This window comes from Typopeltis vanoorti, chromosome 17 (assembly GCF_054136105.1).
Source record: "Typopeltis vanoorti isolate ZY-2024b chromosome 17, IOZ_Tvanoo_1.0, whole genome shotgun sequence".
NCBI classification, from domain to species: Eukaryota; Metazoa; Arthropoda; class Arachnida; order Uropygi; family Thelyphonidae; genus Typopeltis; species Typopeltis vanoorti.
The window spans coordinates 885390-913332 of record NC_143565.1 but is presented as its reverse complement, the minus strand read 5'-3'; the positions used below and the strand labels follow the sequence as shown (position 1 = coordinate 913332).

The window sequence follows — 27943 nt, the reverse complement described above, 5'->3', positions numbered from 1 at the left end:
CAATTGTAAAAATTTTGTGAAATAAGTATTTTGTGAAATTTAATCAAATCTTAAATTAATATTTCAGTGACTGTATTTAATGTTCAGCAGAACATATGAAAATACAAAACATATAACTTAAATTGTATAGTGTTTACTGAAGAGTTTTCAATGATAACAATTCATTTTATGACTCAGGCCCATATGAAAGATATCCAGAAGGAATCAGAACAAAAACACTCAGTTCATGAGGAATTAGTTGTCCAAACCAAAGATACAGAAAAGAAATTGAAAACAATTGAAGAAGAAATGGTTCAGATTCAAGAACAGCTAGATAGTTCTGAAAAAACATGCCGAACTTTGGAAAAAGAAAAAGAAGATTTAATAGATGAAGTCAATAATTTTTCTTCCAAGTGGTAAATAATTTTATATGACAGCTTAATTCATAGAATATAGATATTTGATTGATATTTTTACCACCATATCCTTTTCTGCTGAAATATATAATCAACTTTATTTTTATAATTATCTTGTGTAAATTTAGATCAACTCTTTGCAAATGAAATTATGAAAGTATTTATAATTATTATAAATAATAATTTTTATAATTTTTTTTCATAAATTTGTGATATAGCTGATGGAAGAGTAATTTGAGCATTGCCTAGCTATGACAATGATGAGTTGCAGCAGAGAGCAAAGATCTTGAATGGAATGTTAGCAGAAATATGTGAAGATAAAGTAGTACAGTTTATAAATGTGTGGGATGAGGTTGAGGGATGCATGCAACTGTATCAGAATGTGTGGACAGACTTATGTGTTCGTCGAACATGTTGTTTATTATTTTAACGGTATAATAGAACACAGAAACTAAGTAAATAATTAATTTATTAACTAGATGCTGATATTTCGCTGGTATTATAACCAGCATCTTCAGAGCACAAAAACACTGTTTGTCACAATACGCGAGACTAAAACAACATGGTGTACTTAAACAAAATTGTACATGGTGTACTTAAACAACATGTATCAGAGTGATGGATTGCATCTGAATGGTTTTGAAGTAAGTCATCTGGAAAGGCTGCTGCTGGAAGAAAGGTTAATCAGTGATACAAACAAGGTATCATCAGAAGTCAGTGAGCAGAAGAATGGACCTGGTATGATTCTGAATGGAGATGAGAATATGAGAACAGGAATGCAAGTTGGACAGTAAAAAGTGTAGGTGAGGTAGACACAGTGGAAGGAGCATGGATTCTGAAAGTCGTGATCAATGCATGTATGGAGATGGTCAGCATTTGAATGCAATGGCCTGGAATACATGGAAGGGTATATGGAACAAAGGGTAAGAGTGAGCAGACAGGAGCAAGTGTGAAGTCGTAGGGACAGCATGAGTAAGGCTGATTATAGACCAAGAAATGAATTGTTATGCTGCTTGCTTATGAATGATAGCAGTATCAGAAATAAGGAAGATGAAATTGTTGTATTGAAAAAAATCTTATTCCAAACCAAGTGCAACATGGTAGGATGAGAATGATATCTTGATGGGGATAGAAATGGAAGGATATGATGCTTTTTTTTAGATTAGGAAGGGAGGATGAGTACAGTTGATGATAACAGGGAAGTTGTTCACTCATGGTTGGGATATAATGGGGGAAAAGTGGCAGTGGTTTGAAACAGTATGTGGCATCAGGTGGTGATTGATAGAATGAAGTATTTGGTTTGGTATTGCTACCTACTGGTGAATGTGATGGAGGGACAAAGAAATGTTTAAGCAGCTTGGGTTAGTTAGCAAGCAAAAGGTGATTGTGATGGATGATTTCAATTACAGCAATATTAATTGGAATGAGGAGTAGCATTACGGAATAAGGAGAATGAATTTCTCAAGTTCTTAAGGGACAACAATCTTATGAAATATGTAACAGAGAGCACACGAAGGTTAAGAGTCTTAGATTTATTTATATCATCAGAGGATGTGATTGTGAATGGAATGTCTAATCTTCCCCTAATTAGTGACCATGAAGTGATCACCTGGATTGTAGCCAGTCATATGAGAACTTCTGTGAAGAAGGGGTGTTTCGGGAACTAAAAGGCTGGTGATTATGAAAAGCTTAGGAGACAATTGGGAGCTATAGCATGGAAAGAGGAGTTGAGTGGAAAGGTGACAGATGCTGATTGGGTATTGGTCAAGAGCTATTTAACAGCAGCAGTGTCGAGTGTATTCCAAAGCTGAAAATGCTAAGTAAAGCAGAGTGAAATGGATGAATGAAGAGATTAAGCATGAAATCTGGAAGAAGAATGCACTGTGGGATCACCACAAAATGAATTTTGATAATAATTAGTTGCATAAAGAATTAGGTAGAATTACTGGAGTATTGCTGATGTGTGTGTATGAAGTGGAGCAGTCCTCTACTCCACTTATTCTCTTCATCTTTACAAAATGTATGGAATCCTTCAACCTCTATTCCTCTCAGGATATCGTGTTTTATTAGCGTGCTCTCTGTTACATATTTCCTAAGATTGTTGTCCCTTAAGAACTCAAGAAATTTGTTCTCCCTAATGCTATCTCCTCATTCCAATTAATATTGCTGTAATTGAAATCATCCATCACAATCACCTTTTGCTTGTTCACTAACCCAAGTTGCTTAAACATTTCTTGCTCTCCCCCCCTCCTCCCATCACATTCACCAGAATGTAGCAACACCAAACCAAATACTTCATTCTATCAATCACCACCTGATGTCATACTGCTTCAAACCACTGCCACTTTGCTGGCCTAGTTGGCCAAGTTGTTAGCATATCTGCTCTCCAAACAAAAGGCTGTGGGTTTTGAATCCTGCCATAGGCATGGATGTTTGTGATTGTCTGTGAAAATACCAGTGGTGGTGGTGAGCAGTAAATGGCATTGGTGTAGTTGTGGTTCACTGTAGTTGGTGGATTGAGTGGTGGAGATGGAGAGTTGTAGAGTAGGTGCCCTCCCTCAATGAGTCTTTAGACTCCTTGGAGGTGTCATGTAATAATAATAATGACAACACTTTTCCCCATTATATCCCAACCATCAGTGAACAATTTTCCTGTTATCATTAGCTGTACTCATCCTCCCTTCTTGCGCTTCCTAACCTCACAAAAAGCATCATATCCTTCCATTTCTATCCCCCATCAAGATATCATTCTCATCCTCGTTGGTTTGGCATGAGATTTTTTTTCAATACAACAATTTCTCATCTTCCTTATTTCTGATACTGTTATCATTCATAAATAAGCATAACAATTCATTTCATGCTAGTTTCCCTGACTCATTACATTCACTTTTTTTTAGGCAGGAGTGAAATGGATGAATGAAGAGATTAAGCATGAAATCTGGAAGAAGAAGGCACTGTGGGAGCACCACAAGATGAATTTTGATGATAATTTTAGGAGAACAATGACCTCTTTACATGCCTATACCACCATACTTGTTGAAATGCCTATCCTGTCTTGTCTCATTAACAGACTCCAGATATCCTCATATTCCATACCTCTTTTCTGAGACATTCTTGCTGTGATATCATTTATTATCACATCTCACCTTTACTCCTCCTCAACTCCTTAATATCCTGCTGAGTCCATACATCAGCTATCTACTCTTCTGATGCACAATCTCTATCAAATCCATTGCTTTCAAATCTGTTTCTGTCTCATTCACGTCTTCTTCCTCTAAGGCTGATCATACCAACTAATACTATCATCTCATCCACATTCTCATCCCTTTTAATTGAAAAGGTTGCACTTCCTGTCATCCTCTTCCATATAAACATTAATGAACTACCATGGCACACCTCCAATAATAGAATTTCATATATTTCAGTCCTCATTTTCTCATCTTCATCACACATCTCTAACCATTCCTTCACTTTCCCACTCTATCTTTTTCTTCTTCTCCCCCCCCCCCCTCCCTATTCACATCCTCTTTGCGCTGTACATCTTGTCAGTTAACTTCCTTTCTAAACTCAACTCCACATTCTCATAATATTTAAACTCAATTCTCAGATGTTGAAAGTTTATTTTTCACTTGGTTAGACTATAATAAATTTAGTTTAATCCTTTATCCAAGTGTGTGCAAACGAAGTTTGTGCCTGAAAGTATCTTCAGGACTGGGGTAAAGTGGTACAACACCGGGCAACTCCTTGCGAAGGTGGAGCAAGCTACCAACACTCCTATCTCAGTATCTCCCATAATGCAAAGCACATCTCCTTGCGGATATGTATAATGTTATGCATTAAGGGAAGGGCCACTACCCAGACTAGTTTCGACCTTTATTGAGGTCTCTTCAGTGGGAGCCAGGCCCAAGTGGAGATATCAAGGCAGAAGCATTAGTAAGGTTATCTCCTCCTACAGGAGCTGCTAAACAGTGTGCCAACTTTTTATTAAATTACTCTGGATTTAGAGAGAGATGTTGAAAGTTTATTTTTCACTTGGTTAGACTATAATAAATTTATTTTAATCCTTTATCCAAGTGTGTGCAAACAAAGTTTGTGCTTGAAAGTATCTTCAGGACTGGGGTAAAGTGGTGCAACTCCTTGCAAAGGTGGAGTTGCACCACTTCTATCTTATACCAACACTTCTATCTCAGTATCTCCCATAATGCAAAACACATTTTACCCCAGTCCTGAAGATACTTTCAGGCGCAAACTTTGTTTGCGCACACTTGGATAAAGGATTAAACTAAATTTATTATATTCAATTCTCAGATGTTTTTCTGTTTCCTTTTTGCCTCTTCCACTTCTCTGTACAAGTGTGGTATTCCATCCTGCATTCATTTACACAATATACTTTTTTTTTTTAATATAAACATTATACATTCAATACACCGTTATAGATATTTTGACAAGGCTGCTCATTTTTTTTATTATGTCAATAATTTAGGTGATGAATTAAATTCTCAAGAAATGCAATTATCAATAATAATAATTATGATTTACGTATGTTGGTGTGTCTCTTGATCATTAGATACTACTATTGAATAGCAAAGCTTAGTGAGGATCTGTCATCAGAGGATGACAGATTCTCCATAGCTACTGACCCACATGGCTAATAAATCTAATTATTTTAGATTGCAGTAAATAATGAGATAGATTTATTAGCTTTGCAGGTTGGTAACATTGGAATAGATCCATTCACACTAAGCATTACTGTTTAGTAGTGGTTTTATCAATGTTATTGTACCAGATAAACAGTTACTATCCAATTTAAAGATAGAGAGAGAGAGAGGTTGAATAGGAGAAAGTAGTGAGTATGGGTATACGGGTCGGACAGAGTATGGACATTGACATCATAAATGAAATAGATCTTGAGAAAGACTGCAGATGTTAATAAAGACTGGGAACTGATGGTAAAGAAAAGGATTCAGCTGTTGATAAGAAAGTGTGAGAAAATCACAGTCATAAATAGAGCGTAATTAACAGCAAAATGGTGGCATGTGTGGCAAAAAAGCATGTGCAACTGACAGTAAAATAGCAAGAGTGAATAATAGCAAAAAAAGTATGCATGATTTGAAAGCATGGTAAAGATGAGGCAAGAGATGAATCAAATGTGGAGTAAAATAAAGATAATTGCAGATATGTATGGGAGAGTGAAGAGGACTGAAGTGAATGATATTGGTGCAAAAAAAAGGTATAACAAAAGACTTGAGTGAGGCATTGTATGGGGATTTAATTATCAGAGTATGATGAGCAAGAAGATGCACAAAGTTTTGCATTTCAGGAGGTAAAATGAGTAGAGTGATTGAGGTGATAGATACGAGGGGTAAGCAAGCAAAAGAAGTGATAGTGGTAGTCAGAACCAATTACTTTACTGAAAACAAGGAGAGTGTAAGACTGGATATCAGGAGGTTGTTGACAACAATAAAAGATATGTTTTTATAGGAAAGGTAGTCAGTGTGTTGCCCAGGTATGATAGTGATGAGTTGAGGTTGATAGCAAAGATTATAAATGATATGTTAGCAGAAATGTGTGAAAAGAAAAGAGTATAGTTTCTGCATGTGAGGGATAAATTTGAAGGATGAAATTGAACTGTATAAGAGTGATGGATTGCATTTGAATCATTTTGATGTGAGTCATCTGAAGAGACTGTTGCTCGATAATGAATACAGAGAATGGACATGAGCAAGCAAGAAGCAATGTTGAATGCCAGAAGAGTAAGGAATGAAGAATTGAAGCGGTACTGATGAATGGAGAAGCGGGTAACATGAATGTAGAGAATGAGAGAAGTGTGCAGGATAGACAGGGAAGCAAGTGAACATAGCATAAGAAAAGTCGATACACGGCTCTTCACGATCTGCCAGGAAAAAATAAACAAAAAGAGAAGAGGAGATAACAAAAAAGAGGAAGAAAATAAAAAAAGAAAGAGAGAAGAGAGAGGAAAAAACAGGGTTAATAAAAATTACTGCAATAAAAAGGTTTAATGCAAAACACGTTAAATGAAGTTTACTTTGAACTGTTAGAATAATTTTAAAGTTGAAACACAATAATTTTAGTTACTTATTTACTAATAGAGGCCTTCCTTGTATGTATTTTCTTAGTAAGAAAATAAAATTAGATGTGTAATTACTCAAAGCAGTTCTTACAAGCTCGTTATAACCTTGCCATGTGCACACTCACTTACTCCAGTACTATCACATCCTTCAAAGGTTGCAGTTCTTCTGAGTCTTAATGGAATTATTTTGACTTCAAAAGGACACGTATTTGACCACCCTGATTTATAGTATAACCAAGTGAAAAAACTTTCAACACCTGTATGAGCATAACATTCACTGGATATGCCTTTAATCTGATTAGAATTATTCTATCAACACTGTGTTGTAACCCAAACTGTATTTTCTGTATTCTCTTCTAACTATGAATGCTATTCCATTTCTTCAAAGGTTTTCATGTCCAGAGTAATACATAATGAAATCATCGGTATCAAAGTGACCCATTTCTGTCCATTTCAGTTCACTGTTTCCTAAAATCTTAACTCGAGTTCTTGTCATTTCTTTCTTTACTAGTTCCAGTTTTCTTTGATACATGCTTCTTACATTCCATGTTCCTGTTTTGTGTAAATCAGTAAAGCAGAGGCATCTTCTGTTCAAGAGTTAATCTGAGATTAACTCTTTCAGAAGTTGAACTTCCAGAAGGCTTCGATCCAGCTTTGCTATTCTTGTTGACTTCATTGGAAGTTCCTCTCTGCTCTTCCCAAGTAGCCATTTCAATGCCTTCTGACCTTGAAGTCCCATCTTCCAGCACTTTCACAATAACTAGTCTCTGATCATAAGATTTTCTTTGCAAAATATATACAGAAGTGGTTTCCCATTGCCTCCTTCTGTGCTTGTTTAGCCAATTAGGTAAGGCAAATACTTGGGAGAGATGGCAGACAGGCAGGGATGTTGAGGTTCTCAGATCTTCAATCTTCTTACCAGAATACCAGACAACCCCCTGCAATTTGCCAACACACTTAGCCTCTTTGTAACAAGCTCATCTTCCAGGTATATTGTGGTTGTCGGTTCTCCTCTTGGAAACTCAGACCACAACTTCATACAAGTCTTTTGCCACAGAACAACCTTCACCCACCAGTTCAGTCTCTTGTGCCCTTTGGCACCACACAAGGATGCCAACTGGGAGGACCTCTGGGAGTTCTATTCCTCCTTCCCGTTGTCCAACTACTGCTTCTGTTCTTCTGATCAAAACACCTGCTCTGACTGAATAACAGAAATCATCCTCATATTGAATGAAGGCTTTCATCTGTTATTCCACTCCAAATTCTCAGCCACCATCCAAGCCTTGGTTCTCAAAAAAAAGTGTGCCCATGCTGTAAAAGAAAAAAAAAAACTCTGCTTACCACAATTGGCTCAAGACCAAAACTCCAGCTGCACTCTTTGCCTATACTGTTGCAATCCAGTATCTTTGCAAGTCAGACTTTGAAAGGGCCAAATGCTGCAAACTTGTCTCCTGCCCAAATGGAAGTTGCTCCTTCTGGTCCCTTGCCAGGGCCATTGGGCAGAACTTCTGCTGACCCAAGTTTTCACCACTCTCACATCCTGATGGTACTGTAATCACCTCACCAAAAGACACGGACAACTTACTAACATCATTCTTCTATTTGAATCGTTGAAGACCTGGGCAAAGTTCTCTTCATACCATAAAGAACGGCTCCCTTCATGTCTCTAATAGTCTTCCGACAAAAAGAAATCTGAAGAATCCTTAATAATCCCGCAAATAAGGCATGTGGTCCTGATGGCATCTTATTGTGTTAAAAATTATGCCCTAGAACCAACACCTATCCTGTATCACCTCTTCAATCTATCCTATTCAACTGACATCTACCTTACAACATGGAAGAAGGTCCACATCCAGCTCATCCCACGGGCTGGATGTGGACCTTCTTCCATGTTGTAAGGTAGATGTTGGTTGGACCTTGTTGGTTGGATAAAAGTCAACCAACAAGCTACTGTTGGTTGACTGCTAATGACCTTCCCCATATAAAATTATGGGGAAGGTCATTAGCAGCCATTTCCTGAACTACATAGAGACATATCAACTAATCAGTGACCAGCAGTATGGATTCCGTCACTCACAGTCTAAGAACTGATTTTCTTGCTTTCATCACCCACCTATGGACTCGGATCATGGAAAAATTTGGAGAAACCCATATGGTTGCCCTCAACATTTCAAAGGCATTTGATCATGTTTTACACAGGAGTCTACTCACCAAACTGTCATCCTATGGTTGGCCTTCCTCACTCTGCAACTAGATTGCCAACTTTCTCACTGTTGCTCACTACGTGTCCAAGTGAATGGTTTACTTTTCTCAGATTTTCCCACCAATACAGGAGTACACCACGGTTCTGTTCTTTCACCCGCTCTTCCTCTTGTATATAAATTACTTGCTGTCACAGATTTCCATCCTATTTATAGCTTTGCTGATGACAGTACACTTTATTATTATTATTATGTCATGACATCTCCAGGGATCAAGAACTCATCGAGGGAGCACAGTCTACTCATAGTCTACTTTGCTGAAAGTTACCTTTAATTAATATACTTTATATGCGGTGTTAATTCCGTAAACTAATTAACAGTTACTTTGCTGAATATATCACACCCTCTCCATTACTATGACACTATTGCCCATCATCGCCAACAACAGTATTTTTTGTCTGTAAAAAATCATCTGTTCTGAAGGCCTATTTGTCTGTATGCAAGATGAAAAACCCAAGTTTCCAGGAGGGGGGAAACCCTGCTACCTGCATATGAGATCAACTAACTCACCTTCAATTAAAAAACCAATATAAGGATTCCCCTCATCATGATGAGAATGAAACCTAGATCATTTTCCAATCCAATTATTATTATAATAAATTTAGTTTAATCCTTTATCCTTTTTTTTTTAAAAGGTGGCACACCATTTGGCAACTCCTATAAGTAGAGATGACCTTGCTAATGCTTCTGGCTGGTATCCTCACTTGGGCCTGGCTCCCACTGAAGAGACCTCAATAAAGGTCGAAACCAGTGTGGGTAGTGGCCCTTCCCTTAATGCATAACATTAGACATATCCGCAAGGAGATGTGTTTTGCATTATGGGAGATACTGAGATAGGAGTGATAGTAGCTTGCTCCACCTTTGCAAGGAGTCGCCCTGGTGTTGCACCACCTTACCCCAGTCGTGAAGATATTTTCATGTGCAAACTTTGTTTGCTCACACTTGGATAAAGGATTAAATTGAATTTATTATATTCTAACCAAGTGAAAAATAAACTTTCAACCAATTATTATTATAATTACTACCCAAGACCTCATGGAGTCAAAGAGTAGTCTAGGAGGTCCTTTTATCATACACACACAGCTCATCATACCATGCTTTAAACAAACTCAAATTCTCTGCAGACACCACACTCTCAAGAAAGGCATTCCAATCATTCACAACTCTGCATGAAAAAAACCTGCTTCTCGCTCCACTACTCACACCCTCTTTATACAGTTTCCAGCGATGACCTGGTTCTTCCCTGATCTCCCACTGTTTTCTGTAGAATCTCTCCAACATTGATCCTTTAACAACCCCTTACTAACTTGTAGGTCTCTATCATATATCCACTCTTCCTTCTGAGCACCAGACTCTGCAACTTACACCTTCTTAATCTTTCCTCATACTCGACATTCCAGAGGTTAGAAACTACCTTAGTCAGTCACCTTTGGACCCTTTCCAACAACTCTTCATCCTTCTGAAAACCAGGTGACCAAATCTGGGCACAATAGTCCATGTGTGGCCTAATCAAAGCCTTATACAATGGGACAAGAATCTTCCTACTTCTACAAGTCAGTGTCCTATACATCGTTCCCAGAAGCCTTTGTGTTTTCTTCACAATTTTGGCAATGTGTTCCCTAAATTTCAGATCATTATCCCCAGATATCTTATTTCCTCCACCTCTGACAATATATCCTCACCAAGCATAAATTCTGCATCCCATTTTTGTTTCCCAAATTTTAAAACCTTATTATTTGCAACGTTGAACTCACATCCCCATTCCCGTACTCAATCACTCAATTTATTCAAGTCTTCTTGTAAAACCACAACATCTTCTCTACTCTTCATGATTCGTCCCAACTTTGCATCATCTGCAAACAGCTGAATATCTCCATCCAAATCTTCACCAATATCATTAATATACAAGTTGAACTGTAATGGCCCCAAAGCAGATCCCTAAAATACATCACTAGTGACTTTCCTTTTCCTGGATGTCGCTTCCCCAGACACAAATTGTTGATACCTATCAGTTAGTCAGTCTCAAATCCAATGCACCAGTCTAATATCCATCCCCATCTGCTCTAGTTTGACTATCAGCTTATCATGGTAATCTATCAAAAGCCTTTGCGAAATCTATGTTATATTACTATGTATCCTTCTCCTGTGTCCATGAAAGCAGTCACCTTATTGTAATAAGTAAGTAAAACATGACCTCCCTTTAGCACATCCATGCTGTCCATCAAAGATAATACCATTGTTGTCAACCCAATTCTGGATCCTAGTTCTCACAAACTTCTCCAACAACTTACTATAACATCTGACACACAGATAGGCCTATAGTTTGATGCTTAAAGTTCTGTCATCTCCTTTATGAAGTGGCACAATCTTGTCCTCCTTCCACTCCTTAGGAACTTGACTGAGTGCAAGACTTGTATTAAAAAAATATGTCAAGGCATGCGTCAACTCCCTGGCACATTCTTTCAGAATACGCGGTGATATATTATCAAGTCCCACAGCCGTATTTACGTCTAGTTTGCTCAACTCCCCCATACACATCTTGCTCACTTACAGTAAGTCTCTCTTCCCTCATCATCAACTGCACTCAATCTCTCCATGAAGTCACATTCACAAGAATGAAAGACCTTTATGTACTGCTCATTAAGTATCTCCACCACACCTTCTGCAATAGCTGTCTTTATACCATATTCTCCAATCAATGTCATCCTTCCATAATCATTCTTTCTTTTGCTGGCTACATATCGAAAGAACTCCTTAGGATTCTTTTTGGCTTCATTAGCTAGCTGCTGTTCATACCTCTCTTTAGCTACCCTCACCAACCAAGTCACCCTCCTTGCCTGGTCTTCGTAATCATCATGGAATTGGTTATTTCCACTTCTCTTATGCTGCCTCCATAATGCCCTTTTTCTTTGTATCGCAAGCTTAATCTCTTTATTCATCCATTTCACACCTACCTTATTTACCTTTCTCACCCTTGGAATACATTTAGACATTGCATCTACTAGATGGATTTTGAAAATACCCCAAGCTGCATTGATCCCTTTTCCAGTTGACTCCTCATTCCATGCTACATCTGCAAGCTCTCTCCTGAGCTCTTCATTATCTTTTCCTTTTCTTACAGAGGTACTCACACTGCTGGCAACCACCCAGGCAATCATCTCATGGTCACTCTCACCAATTGATGGCTGATTTGACACTTCATCTATAATTACATTCTCTGATGAAATGACCAAATCCATGACCCTCAATCGTCGTGTGCCCTCTGTTACATACTGTCTGAGGTGGTTATCCCTCAAAAACTCAAGAAACTCATTTTCTTTACTTCCAGTTGCTATCTCATCATTTCAGTCTATATTGCCATAATTAAAATTGCCCATAATGATCACTCTTTTCTTATTTTGGCTAATTTGATTATACATTTCATAGTCACTACCATCCACATTACCTGGTCAATAACAACATCCAACGAAATATTTTATTTCATTCACCTCTATCTCACATTATACTGCATCAAAACCACTGATGGACATAACTCTTTCTCTATCAACAATAGCACTCCCCCCTCCCTTTTTATCCCTTCTATCCTCACAAAACACATCATCATCATCATCATCAAATTCCTGCCATGTACCCTCAAGGGGTGTACAGGATATGACAGTACTACATGAAAAAATTACATCATTACTAACTTCCTATCTACAATTTTCCTCCAAATCAGTCTGTTACTTGTCAAGACTCCAACATTATCAGATCTTATATTTCTATCGTCTAAGGCACTTTGTACCGTATCAATCCACCTATATCTTGGTCTTCCTCTTGGTCGTTTTCCTGCCAACCTGGCAGAGAACACTTGTTTTGCTAATCTTTCCTCTCCCATTCTATTTAAGTGACCATACCATCTGAGATTAGCTCTGCTAACGCATTCCTGGATGCTGACAATGTCAAGTTCTTTCCTAATATCCTCATTTTTAATATGATATTGCCATTGATGCCATCTGTTCACGCCTCTAATCTTTCTCAGGACTCTCATCTCTATTCCTGTCAGGATGTCGTCCTCATCTAACCATGTCTCACTTATTCCAACAATTTTGGGGGAGAACAGACTCAATTAGTGCAACCATTTCATCTGCCTTGTTTCTGACACTTCTAGCATTTGCATACAAACACAACAGCTCATTCCTGGATCTACAGCTAGTTCCACTAATACCACTCATTCGATGTGATCTCTCCATGCTCGACTGGGGCCATTTCCCTTTCTGCTTATTCATTTTAGAACCCTCTTCAATTCCAACGGTTTCCTCTTGATCCCAGGTCATCCCATTGCTTTCATGTCTACACATGCTCTCACATTCTCTTGGAGCATCCACCTTTCCCACACTTTGTACCCCTGTCCACCCTGAGCCTTCCCTTTTCCCTGTTCCTCTTGCACACCCATTCTCTCATTTTCCATTACTCATGCCACTCACTTCCTCATTCATAACCTCCTCTTCAATCTCTCCTGCTCTTCTGCATCACTTCCCACTTGATCTGATTCATTATCTGCACTCACATCTCTACCTTCCAGCAGCAGTCTCTCCAAACAACACGCACCATAACCACTGAAATGCAGCCCATTGCTCCCATACAGTTCACTTCATCCTTCAAATTCATTCCACACATTACCAAACTGTACTTTTATCTCCTTACACATTTCAGCCAACATATCATTCATAATCCTTACTCTCTGCTTCATCTCACCATAGTAATACCTATTCAACATGCTTACTACCCTTTCTGTCATACTATTCTCTTTTATCCATCTGACGTGCTCTTTTTCCTCTGTCAAGTGATTTGTACATGTTAAAACTAACAACTCATTTGCTCACTCCCTCCTCATATCCAATGCCTCAATCACTCTATTCATTTTACTGCCTGGAAAACATAACTTGTGCATCCTCTCATCCAGCACACCTTTAATAATGGAGTCGCCATACAACGCCACTCGCTCGTCTTTTGTTAACTCTTTCGTAACTGCTTGATTTGTTTTAATAGTTTTCATCCGAATTTTCTTAATTTCACTCCGCATCCATTTCATCTCTTGCCTTATCCAACCCAATTCAACGTTCGAATCTTGCTTTACATTCTCTCTATCATTCGTTTCTAATTTTCGAACTTTCTACTCCCACTTCACACTTTCACTCTCATTCATCCTTTTGAGTTTCCCTACTTTTGGCTACATGCATCCAACTTTCGCTTTCATTCATTCTTTCCATTTTTCCCACTTTCGAACCTTGCATCACACTATTTCCAGATTCATTCGTTCTTTCGATTTTTCCAACTTTTGTACCTTTTGTCATGCTATTTCTGGTTTCTTTTGTTCTCTCAATTTCGTCTTCCACTAGATGTGCCTTGCTTTTGTTCTTTTTATCATCCATTATGGTTTTCAAATCACTTGTTTTCTTTTTCAATGATTTTTTAACAATTTTTTGCCTTTCTTTCACACCTTGCTTCTTTTTCAAATGAGCACTCATTCTTCCCATGACATTCTTGCTACTAACGCTTTCTGTCATCAAATTCATATTAGCACTCATCAAATCCTCATTTAGCTCACTTCTCACATACCCTCCTTCCATCAGCTCTAGATTCCACAAATCATCTATGTAATCAAAAGAATACATGTAGCACACCTTGTACTTCACGAATCGACTGAAGTCTAAGTCATGCACTGACAAAGCCGCCATCTTTCCTCTGCTGATTACTACTCTAAGTCTAATAACAACGAATTTGTAATTAAGTTTAAGCAAAATATCCCACACACTAATAATACTAGTAGCGCACAACTTTTATAGCAGCTCTTACTCAAACAATCACTCATATACAATTAATCTCGTACAGCAGTAGCAGGGTTTTTTCTCCCGGAAACTCCGGTTTTTCATCCCACATACAGACAAATCTGCTCTTCACGTAATTTTCAGACAAAAAATACTCGTTGTGGTTGTGGGCAGTAGATGGTGCTGATGTAGTTGATTGGTAGTAGCGGTTCGGTAGTGGCGTAGACAGAGAGTTGTACAGTGGGAGTCCTCCCGCAACGTGTCTTTGGACTCACTGGAGGTGTCACGAATAATAATAATAATTATTAATTCAAGAATAACTTATCTGAATCCGGATCTCTTCTTACACACTGCCGCTACTGTTGCCTCACGAGTGTCCTCTCCTTTTCATTTGACAAACCTCATAGGGCTTTAATACTTGAGCACTACAAACCTTGTAGTGCTCAAGTATTTGATCAAAATCTACCACAACCAAGGACCTGAACTCAGATTTCCTACCTATATCCCAATGGATCAATGACAACCTTGTAAACTTCAATGCCACCAAAACTCAGTTCTGTCTGATCTCTTGCAAGAAAGAGCTCGCATCCCAACCCCTTACCTTCACTAATGCTGAAATATCCAAACATGACCAGATTTCTCTTCTTGGACTGATCTGCACCTTTGATCTTTTCTGACACAACTTGGCATACTTTTTTGCACAAGACATTACTTCACATCTTCACAGCTACTAACTGTATACAAAACCCAAACCCAGCCATGGAATATTGTCCCATATTTGGGGTGATGCACCAAAATCCTCTCTAAAATTCCTCAGTTCTATCCAGAAGAGGGAAATCCAGCTAATTAATGATCCCTCTCTCGCAAACCCATTTCAATCCCTCTCTCACAGATGTTCAATTTCTGCTTTGTACCTTAAGAGCCACTGCTAACCAATTTCACTGCCTCCTCCTTCGTCCCAACTACTTATGTCCTTTGGCACAGTCTCCCCCACTCTGTTTTCCCCAGAGATTACAACCCTCAGTTGCTCAAGCAAAATATGAACAGATTCCTCCTTTCATCTATTCCTCATTCCCACACATGGCACTAATGTGCTATAGGTCAATAGATGTGCTATCAAGGCCTTATAAAATGGCATCATAACCTCTCTATTTCTGCATGTCACAGTCCTCCATAACATTGCCGTTATCCGATGTGACGTCTTCACGACTTGTGCAATGTGGCCCCTGAATTTCAGGTCCTTGTCCACCATCACTCCTAGATCTCTTATCCCCTCTACTTCCTTTGAAGTTTCTCCACCATGTGTAATCTTTTCATCCAATTGTTGCTTACAAAATCTCAAAACTTTACACTTTGCAAACATTGAACTGATCATTCAACTTACCTGATCAACAACTCTAACATGAAAGCCAGTCATATAAATGCTATCGTTTTAACTGCAAATATAAAAAAATCCTATTATTATCTGCCTATCATCTACTTGACTCTGTATTGATCTCTGCTATTTTGCATCATCTGCAAACAACTGCATTTCACTCGCTAAACCCATCCCAATATCATTAACATACAAATTGAACAACAGTCATCCCAAACTGACCCCTGCAGTGCACCAGTAATGACCTTCCTCTTTTGGTATATTGAACCACCATATGTAACTTTCTGATACCTATCCAACAATCAGTCACTGATTCCACTCAGAAGTCTGTTATCCAGTCCCATCTGTTTCAGTTTGTTTAACAGTTTGTCATATGGCAGTCTATCGAAAGCTTTTGCAAAATCCAAGTACATCACTGTATATGCATCTCTCCTGTCCAAGGTATTTGTCACCTTGTTATAGTACATAAGTTAGTAAAATATAATCTTCCCTTAACAAACCCATGCTGATAACCACAGAGAATACTGTTGTTATCAACCTATTTCTGTATCCTACTTCTCACCAATCTCTCCAGTACCTTCACAATTCTAGATATATAGAGTGTTGTGTAATTTGAAGCTACAGCCTTATCACCATCTTTATGCATTGGAACAATTTTACCCTCCTTCTGCTCCCTTGGAACTTGTGCTGATTTCCCTACCTCACTTTATAGCCTTCATTTTCTGCTTTACCCTGCCCTAACGCTAACAACCATGCTACTCCTTTTGACTACTTAGCACTAAAATTGATTTCACATGAACTAATTACCCCACTTGTGAGATTATTCTTGTTGACATTAATGCCCATCATACAAACTGCCCCCCCACACACACACACTTCAACTTCATGGATCAGCTCTCTTAACTTAACATTTCTTAACTCTCTCTCTCCAAATACACTGTGAATATTCGTTCTCCCATTGGCAAGTCTCCTACTCTACAATTTGTTCTCTTCCCCAATCTCAGTCTCTTGCCATGTGGCACTACAATTCAGCCAGCTGGGTGACGCTGTTATTTTTATGCCTGTTTTTGATAGATCGTGATTGACATTTCATGATTAAGCTACACATTAATATTACTATTTTTACTCTCCTGATCCAAGGCAGATCACCTCCCACACTACCATAAAGTCTAACTAAAAAATATCTAGAGAAACTGAAAATAACACAAACATGGAAAAAGTCATTTGGAATAACACGATTAAAAAAAATAATAATAATAATACTTGGATAAGGAAGCAAACAAAGATAACAGATATTGAATTAGTAATAAAAGGCAACAAATGGTGCTGGACAGGACATGTGACGAGAATGTCTGACAATAGATGTATAAAGAGAACAACAGAATGAGTACCAAGAACTGGTTATTAGAAATCAAATAGACCAGTGATAAGATGGGATAATGAGATAACAAAATGTTATTGACATTTATGGTGTAGAGATATATGTGAGCGCCAGAATGGAATGTAGAGGCATTTGTTCAGAAGTCAACTAAAGAAAGCTGTTGATGATGATAATGACTACTATGCACTGATTTGGTCACCTGGTTTTCAAAAGAATGAAGAAATTATTGGAAAGGGTCCAGAAGTAATTGACGAAGATGGGTTCTGGTCTCTGAAATGAGAAATTCAATTAAGAAGATGCAATTTACAGAGTCTAGTGGATGAGGGGTGGTACATCTCTATCATATTGTATCACCCCTCATCCACTAGACTCTGTAAATTGCATCTTCTTAATTGAATTTCTCAAGTATTCAATTAAGAAGATTCACTGTTAATCTTATATGAACCTCTTACCAACCTCTTACAAGTTGGTAAGAGGTTCATATAAGATTAACAGTGAAGAGTTTTTCTTAGAATGGTGGAGAATATGGAGGGGGGGATAAGAGGTCTTCTCTGGAAGCTGTATATGGAGAGTGTGAGCAAAGGAATGAGAAGTATGTTTTTGCTTGGAGAGTAATGAGTGATTAGAATGCATTACCTGAGGATGTGGTGTCTGCAGAGAAATTTGAATTTATTGACTGACAGACCTCTCCAAATGGATTTTTGACTTTGTGGGGATCTGAGGATGATGATAATAATGACAGTGAAATTTCTCTTTGGATTTTTCTGATATTTCAGTTTGTTAGAAGATCTAAAATATTTTGTTTAAAATATCCTTTTAACTGTTACAAAACAAAATTGAATTGATTTAAATTCTAAATGTTTTTTGTTTTGCCATTAAGAGGTATTTTCTCATTTTTTAAATCCCTATTAAATAAAATGATTATTTTCTTTTATTGTAAAACCAGCTATTGATTTTATGAAATGAAAAATACAACTACGCGTATATTGCAGTTCATTTCTGCTCGATGAAAAGCATAGTCTGGAAATTAAGCTTCACCAAGTTGAAGAAGAATTAGAAGGAGAGCAAACAAATAGTGAAGATGTATTGGACAAGGCGAAGAAGTTGCAATCACAAGTAAGTATAATACTCAAATTGATATAACCTCTAAGAAAAACTTAACTTTCATTTGACTTATCTTTTCAACTTAAGGTTGAAAAGTTGAGTCATTCTAACTCCTGAAGTTAACGTTATTAAGGTTTATTTCAGGAGTATATTATATACTCCTGGAGTCAACAAAAAATAAATAAATAATACAACAAAGCTATATTCTATTTATAACATCATCAGAGAAGAAATTCATATAGATAGTTTTAATACAGCAAAAGTGGTGGCATAATCCATAATTTAACATGAGTGTTGTTATATTAGAGTTAACAACCTGGATTACTTACAGTCCTAATTATAATTAACTCTTAGACCAAAAGGTTCTGTGAGTAGAATATTTGCCATCCATATTCTGGGTTTTTAGACCACCATTACTATATGTATATTTCAGCTTCTAATTCTTATATCTTTAATCTCTACATTTTTAGTTCCCCCTTCTCTTTGAAAAATAGCCCTAATGTATTTATCCAAATGACAGCCCTAAATGTCTGTAGTCCATCATCCAGTGTTCATTCTGAATGCCTAAAGTTCAGTTATATAATTTCTGTCGATATATTTTTGATGCTGCTCCATAAAAAGATAGTCTCAAGGATTTGACAAAGGTATGTCAAAAAATTATTCTTTCCATATTTTTCATTTATGTCTTTTCAAATACCATTAATGTTTTAAGCAAATTTTAGTAAAAATCCAGTAATGTAACACAAGGGGTACTATTTCTTAAGAAAAATATACAAAATAGCCATAAATATTAATTTTAGAGGAGTAACATGGAAAATTTCCAGAAATAATATTTAAATTATTATTATTACTGCACCATCCAAGGAGTCAGTCGACTCATCATGGAAAGTTCATTCAACTGACAACATATTTATCAGGCCATATCTTGAAATCCTTAACACGCCTTGCATTAACAATGCATTCTGGTAATGCATTCCATTCACTGACAATTTTCCATGTAAAAAATCTATTCCTCACCCCCCCCCCTTTGGGCCCCATCCTCTCACCTTCTACTCTTTTAGTAATCCCACTGCATTAATCCAAAAAAATACTCTCACTAACTTAAATGTCTCTATCATATTTCCTCTTTTCCTCCCATCCACCAAAGGCTGCAATCTGCATTTCTTCAGCCTTTCTCCATACCCATCAAAATTCTGATATCACTTGTCTATGAATCCTCTCCAATATTTCCACATCACATCAGATTGAAAACCAGGTGACCAAATCTGAACACAAACAGTCCATAAATTTGGTTTATAATGGGATGAAGTAAATTTACTTAATTAGAAATCATATAGAAACAGCATAAAACCAAAAGCTTTCAGGACAATAAAACAAACTACATTATTCTTCATATGATAATGGATTTGTCATAAGACATATTTAGATCAATAATGGCACAACAACCTTCTTAATCCTGCTTATTAGAGTACTTGGTATCATAGCAGCACTATGACATGCAGTCTTTGTAATACTTGCAATATGCTCTCTAAACTTCAATATGCTGCACCATCCAGAGCTGCATTTATACTTTTGGAAGCCCAAAGTGCAACATCATTATGAGGCCTCAAAAATAAGCATTTTTTTAATTTATTGAAAATAAAAGTCAACATTTCCATAATAACTCATTTTAATAACACAATACAACATTGTTCAAATTTAAATAAAACAATTAATTATTAATTAAAAGTTTAATAAATTTAGTTTAATCCTTTATCCAAGTGTGAGCAAACAAAGTTTGCGCCTGAAAGTATCTTCAAGACTGGGGTAATGTGGTACAACACCAGGCAACTCGTTGCAAAGGTGGAGCAAGCTACCAACACTCCTGTCTCAGTATCTCCTATAATGCAAAACACATCTCCTTGCGGATATGTCTAATGTTATGCATTAAGGGAAGGACCACTACCCAGACTAGTTTCGATCTTTATTGAGGTCTCTTCAGTGGGAGCCAGGCCCAAGTTTAGATACCAGGCAGAAGCGTTAGCAGGTCATCTCCACCTATATGAAGAGACCTCAATAAAAGTCGAAACTAGTCTGGGTAGTGGCCCTTCCCTTAATGCATAACATTAGACATATCCGCAAGGAGATGTGTTTTGCATTATAGGAGATACTGAGACAGGAGTGTTGGTAGCTTGCTCCACCTTTGCAACGAGTTGCCCTGGTGTTGTACCACCTTACCCCAGTCCTGAAGATACTTTCAAGCGCAAACTTTGTTTGCTCACACTTGGATAAAGGATTAAACTAAATTTATTATACTCTAACCAAGTGAAAAATAAACTTTCAACATGATTAAAAGTTTTTTTTCTGGCTTTGGTTTTAGCAAATATATCTATAATGTCATCATAATTAATCGAGTCCATTACATCTGATTCAATGCATAATGACAGGTCACTTGTTTTATTTTGGTGCAAGTTGCTTCTTAAATAATTTTTTATTCGTTTCAACACTGAAAATGAGTTCATCACTTGCATTTGAAATAGGCATCGTCAAAAATATTTTTAAAATTGTTTCTACATTCAGAAAAGTTGACCTTAACCCATCGTTTATAAATTTCTACTCATTTTTAAGTGAAGAATTTTCTTCCTTTATCATTTTAAAAATTGCTTAACTTCATCAGTAAATTTTTCTGCATCAATATCAGTCCGATAAGTTTGTAAAATTTTATTAATACTAGTCTTGTACTTGTCTTGATCTATATCTTTCTTCAAAAAAATGTCAACCATATCTAATATGTCGAAATAGCTTTTTGTTCTTTGATTAATTTCCAAAATTAGCTTATCGCAAATGACATTATAAGTGTTCACAGAGAAATTTGTTTTTCCATGTGATATCATCTCATCATTAGATTGTGAAACTTCATCACTCATTTTTTTTTCTTCCATTTTTTAACTCTTTCATTTTCATCTTTAAATTTTGTCTCATCTCTTAATAAATTAGCTTTTTCATTTACAGCAGCAAAACTATTTCTTATATCTAAAATAAAACCAACTAAAGATTGTAACAAATTATTAGCTAAAAACAAATCCATATCGGGATCATGTAGAAATTTACTAGTAGCATGTATTCATTGTAAAATTTTGTCCCACACAACTGTCCCACAAATTTTGTCCCACACCTTGTTAAAATTGCTGTTTCTGGTTTGTCGAAATGTTCAGCAAATGATGAGCTCTCTAATTTAGAAATAAGTTTTTCATGAGGAGAAATAGATAGTTCAAGTAATACATCTTTAATTTGTTTATATCCACTTTTCAAAGCCAATATAGCATCAGCTCTTGCGGACCACCTCATTTCACTTAGTCTTTTAACTGTTAAAGATTTTTTTTCTAAATGTTTAAGGAGTATACTCCATCTTCTTGTTGAAGATGAAAAGTAATTATATACATTTTGAATAAAACAAAAATATTGCACTGCTTCCGGACAAGATGCCGTGGCATAGTTGCCAATTAAATTTAAGGACTGACTAGAGCACAGTGTATAATGTGCTGAGGGACTATGTTTTTTCAGCCTAGCTTGTAAACCTGTATAGATACCTTTCATATTGGCAGCTTTATCATAGCTTTGCCCTCTGCACATTTTTATATCCAAAGATAATTCTTCTAATTTTTTTAACACTACCTCTTCTAAATATAAGGAATTAGCTGTGTAATACTGATGAACCCGATAAATATTTCTCTAATGTCAGAATTTGCGGCAGCACCCAAATATCATAGCTAGTTAGTCATTATCGACAATGTCTGGCGTTGAATCGAGTATTATTGCAAAATAAGCAGCTTCCTTAATTTCTGATATTGATATTTCTCTTGTTTTTTTTTAGTTATTAACACTATGAATTCATCACAAGTGTGGTAAGAAAGATAATTTTTGATCTGCCAGAACCACAGTTGGCATACATTTTCATGTGATGTTTTAAAAAATCATCAAATTCACTTAAATAATGTAAACATGATAAATAATTTCCACAAGAATAAAAAAAAATATCATTTGTATTTTCTCTAAATGCTAGCCCTAGTTTACTCAGTAACTTAATGGTAACTATTATTCTTTTTAAAACCTCTTCTCCAATAATTTTCTTCAGATTGTATTTGTTTGATCAATTCAGAATCAATTTGACTATTTACAGAACTTAATTTTCTTTTGCGATATGTGCACATCACTCGTATATGCTCAAGTAGAACGCTCGTGATCACATAAGGTTCGTATTATATTTCCCCAGTCATTAAAACCTTCATTAAGCTATTATTTGACTTAGAAAACAATTTACAAACAAAGCAGTAAATTTCTTTGCTGGTTTCTGAAAAAATTAGTCACTCTCGTTTCTCCTTTGTTCCATTTGCCTTTTTACAGTAAAAATGTGATTCATTTACATTTCTGACATATATTCTCTTCCGTCCTGTACACCCCTTGAGGGTACATGGCAGGAATTTGATGATGATGATGATGATTCTCTTCCGTTCTGTGTATTCTTTTTTTTTTAAATTTTCAATTTTACCGCATATTTATTAAAATATGCTCGATAAATTGTTCATTAATAGTAAGCGGCCACACTGCTACATTGATTTGTTTCATTTACTTCTTTCTCTCCTATGTTTTCCCACATCATATTGATGTTCTTCATTTTCACTTTCAATTTCCTCCTGATAATGATACCAATGTTTCATTTTCATTCAAAGAAGTCAGAAGTACAACTTCAGTTCTACAAAAATTCTTCATTTTCAGAATGTAAGAAGGACAAAATTGCCCCTTTTAACTATTTAGCTGTTTTTCATTTTCTTTGAGTCGTTTTCTTTTACTAGCTCCGGATTCAAATTTTGTTGGCATCATTAAGTGTATTAATCTATCAAAAGTGAAATAAATATTAAATCCAAAATTAACATATAAATAAAATAAACAATTACATTAAAAGCTAAAAAAATACAAAAATGGAAACAGTAGTATCTTGGTTTAGAAAATAAGGGGATAAAGCAAATATAAAAAAAAAAAAAAAAAAAAAGTATCTTGGTTTGTTAAAATAAATGAGTAACATTAAAATAAGAATAATAAATTAATTGAAAAATATATTCTTACTGACCGCGACAACTACTTTAATCATATAATTAGGTATATACGCTTGTATACAGTAGCCAAAGTCAAATAATGGTAACTAAACAATCAGTTTAATTACCGTTATTTGGAATTTCCTTTACTGTTATGCGATATTTAACCCTTTTTGGTGCACAATTTATTTATTGTGTATCTTCCCAAAAATAAAAAGGTATTTCACATGTATACAATAAATATTAATGTTAAAAAAATCTTTGTAATATTAAACCAGCAACATTGTAAGTCATTTTACATAAATAAATGACTAACTTATATCGACGGATTATAAATAATTATGCAACTTCTACAATACTTTATATTTAATATTACATTTTCTAAATAGTTTAAAATCTTTTAATGTAATTCTAAATATATATATTAATTACACTTTTAAATATTAATGTAATTGAATCATAATTAATTTAAAGAAAGATGTAATTAAAATCTTAATGTGAAAGATTTCAATTGCAGATTTTGATTGTTGATTTTGAGATCGTTGATTTTGTTTGACAAGCTTTGTTGACAAGCATCATAGTTGCTACAAAAAATCTGGATTTTTGTAGCACTGAATACCGAATAAATATTGAAAAGTTACGGTAATAATTTAGTATAGCGATAAAAGTTTTTTCTTTAAAAAAAAAAAAAAAAAGAAATTAAATGCAATCAAATTAAGCTTGCTAATCAAGGTAAAAATAGGAACTTCATGAACTGTGAAGTTCATATATTCTCACTAAAAATAAAATTTTTGAATTTATGGTAATAAAAATTGTAGCAAAAATCATCATATTTATGGAATTACAATATGGATCTAAATTATTATTATGCAGGCCTCCATGGAGTCAAAAGACTCATCGTGGGAGGTCCTTCCTAAGAAACACAAAGTCTATCAAGGCTCATTGAGGGGAGGTCCCCCCCCCCTAAGAAACATAAAGTATATCATACCACTCCTTGAACTCATTGACCGTTCTCACTCTCACATCTCCTGATGGCAATGCATTCCATGGTTCAACCACACTCCATGCGAAGTTCAACCACTCCTCACAATCTTGCTCACAGTTTCCTTTCGTAACTTCCAGGGATGACCTCTTGTCATCACTCCTTCATGCTGTTCAACCAAGTGAAATAACTCCCCAGTGTCAACCCTGTAACCACCTCTCAACAGCTTAAAAGTCTCAATCATATTACCTCTCCTTCTATCCACCAAACTCTGCAGTCCACATTCCTGCAGCCGATCCTCATAATTATCATTGTACAGTCCTGAAACCATCTTTGTTATCCGCTTTTGTACCCTTTCCACAGTTAATTTATCCCCTTCAAATCCTGGAGACCAAATCTGAGAACAATAGTCCAAGTGTGGTCTGATCAGGGTCTTATACAACAGAATGATAACTGTTTTATCTCTGCAAGTCAGTGTCCTTCTCATTATTGCAGCAATCCTCTGTGTTACGTTCACTACCTTTGCAATATGTCCCCTAAATTTCAGGTTTCTATCAATCATCAACCCCAGATCTCCTGTCTCCCCTACTTCCTCCAGTATAACTCCTCCCATAGAGTATGCAGTGTTCCATTGATGTGTCCCAAACCTCAAGACCTCACATTTTGCTGCATTAAACCGACCCCCATTCATTTGTCCATCTATCTAGCTTACTTAAATCCTCTTGCAGGGCTACCACATCTGGACTATTACTAATAATCCTTCCCAGCTTCGCATCATCCGCAAACAACTGAATATCATCTTGCAATCCACTGGCAATGTCATTGATATAAAGGTTAAACAATATGCGAACGATATGAGCCCTGTGGGACCCCACTTGTAACCCTCTGTTCCCTTGAAACTTCCCCACCATACACAACTCTCTGATACCTATCGGAAAGCCAATCCTGAATCCAGTTGACCAATCTGACATCCAGACCCATATGCTACAACTTAAATATCAGCTTATCATGTGGTACTCTGTCAAATGCCTTCGCTAAGTCTTAGAAAATGGCAGTATATGCCTTTCCCTCATCTAATGCTCTTGTAACTTTATCATAAAAGGCTAGCATATTGGTAAAACAAGAGCACCCCTTCACAAATCCATGTTGACTCTCACAGATAACATTTCCCTCATCTGCCCAATGCTGTATACGGTCCTTCACTACTTTCTCCAAGGTCTTACTAACTACTGATGACACACAAACTGGTCTATAATTAGACACTTCCAGTGTGCTACTGCCCTTATGCAATGACACTATCTTACCTTCCTTCCATTCCATGTGCAACTTTCCCGCAGCCAGACTTTCGTTGAAATGCCTTGTCAAAGGCACTGTCAGTTCCCTAGCACATTCTCTCAAAACTCGTGGTGAAGTACCATCCAGTCCCACAGCTTTACTCACATCCAGAGTACCCAGTATTTGAAACACACACTCTCCCTCGAACCTGCCCTATCCCTCTAGCATTAAAACTGACTCCTCCAGGATGAAATACTCCAATAAAGTGGTCATTGAACAATTCCACTATGTCCTCTGCATCAGTCACTCTATTCTCAATGCCTTCGCTAAGTCTTAGAAAATGGCAGTATATGCCTTTCCCTCATCTAATGCTCTTGTAACTTTATCATAAAAGGCTAGCATATTGGTAAAACAAGAGCACCCCTTCACAAATCCATGTCGACTCTCACAGATAACATTTCCCTCATCTGCCCAATGCTGTATACGGTCCTTCACTACTTTCTCCAAGGTCTTACTAACTACTGATGACACACAAACTGGTCTATAATTAGACACTTCCAGTGTGCTACTGCCCTTATGCAATGACACTATCTTACCTTCCTTCCATTCCATGTGCAACTTTCCCGCAGCCAGACTTTCGTTGAAATGCCTTGTCGAAGGCACTGTCAGTTCCCTAGCACATTCTCTCAAAACTCGTGGTGAAGTACCATCCAGTCCCACAGCTTTACTCACATCCAGAGTACCCAGTATTTGAAACACACTCTCCCTCGAACCTGCCCTATCCCTCTAGCATTAAAACTGACTCCTCCAGGATGAAATACTCCAATAAAGTGGTCATTGAACAATTCCACTATGTCCTCTGCATCAGTCACTCTATTCTCATTTTTATCCCACAATATCATTCTTTCACAGTCATTTCTCCTCCTACTGGTCACATATTCTAAAAAATTCCCTAGGATTTTCTTTGGATCTTAGGGCTAATCTCCTCTCATATTCCAGTTTTGTCTTCCTTGCCATACTAGGCACTCTTCTGGCCTGTCTTATACTCTTCGTGCATCTTCTGTTCACCTGTCTCCTTATATCTCTTTCACAGTCTCTTTTTCGCATGTTTAATTCCTGTTTAATATTGTTTGTTATCCACTTTACTCCAAATTGTGTCTTCTTGTTCACTCGTGGTATACAACTTACCATTGCTGCTAACAAATATTCTTTCACAATTTCCCACACACTAATGATATCCTACCCTTCCAATTCCTCCCTCCGTGAAACTTCCCCAAGTTGACATCTTAGACTATTATAATCACCTGCCTTATAATTCCACGTACGTTCCCGTCTCTTTGTTACTTCTGCATGTTTATTCATTTTTCAAGTCAAAACCATATGGTCACTCTCTCCAACTGGTGGGAGAGATGTCATCTCAGTTATTATCAACTCTTCTGATGCTATAACCAAATCCAAAACTCTTGAACCTCTTGTTCCCTCTATTACATGTTGACTAAGACATTTGTCCCTCAAGAATTCTAGAAATTCCATTCCTTTATTGCTACATGTATCTTCCTCTCCCCAGTTTATACTACTATAGTTAAAATCTCCCATAACAATCATTCTTCTTGCACTTGCCAAACTGAACTATCTAAACATTTTCTGGTCCCCACCCTCTGTACTCCTGGGTCTGTAGCAACATCCCACTAAATATCCTGTCTTGCCCACCTCTACCTCACACCATATGCTTTCAAAATCATTAGTGTCGCTGCCTTCCAATGTCTCCACTCTTAGAGGACATAGGTTGTCACTTATCATAAGCAGTACTCCAACACCACGCTTTCCCTTCCTATCCTGCCGAAAAATGCTGTACCCAGCGACTTCTATTCCTGTTATTATATTCTCCTCTGTCAACCATGTCTCAGTGATCCCAATAATTTTTGGGCAGGCTGATGCTATCTGCACCACCAATTCTTCTCCTTTATTCCGGATACTCCTGGCATTAGTATATAGCATATAAATGCCATTGTTTCTATACCCAGCATTATCCCTTCTAGACTCCACTGGGCTGAGTGTTACCTGACATTGCCTCCCTTCTCCCTAGTATCCATTTCCACAAGTGGCCACCCCTGCTATCATCCTCCCTGGGACACACTGTCTCGTTCAGAACAGCAATCTCTTCAGATGCCTACGTCCTTCCTCATTCAAATGTAAG

At 36.8% G+C, this 27943-nt stretch overlaps 1 protein-coding gene across 1 annotated transcript in view; it reads left to right on the top strand.

Moving 5' to 3' along the window:
* The window catches only part of LOC150097089 (myosin-14-like), a 1147103-nt gene that overhangs the window by 902652 nt on the left and 216508 nt on the right, over nucleotides 1-27943 (top strand). Inside the window, exons 34-35 of the mRNA XM_090407039.1 lie at nucleotides 178-395; nucleotides 18306-18429. Of these exons, the coding sequence (XP_090263165.1) occupies nucleotides 178-395; nucleotides 18306-18429 (342 nt within the window). The remainder of the gene's footprint in view (nucleotides 1-177; nucleotides 396-18305; nucleotides 18430-27943) is intronic.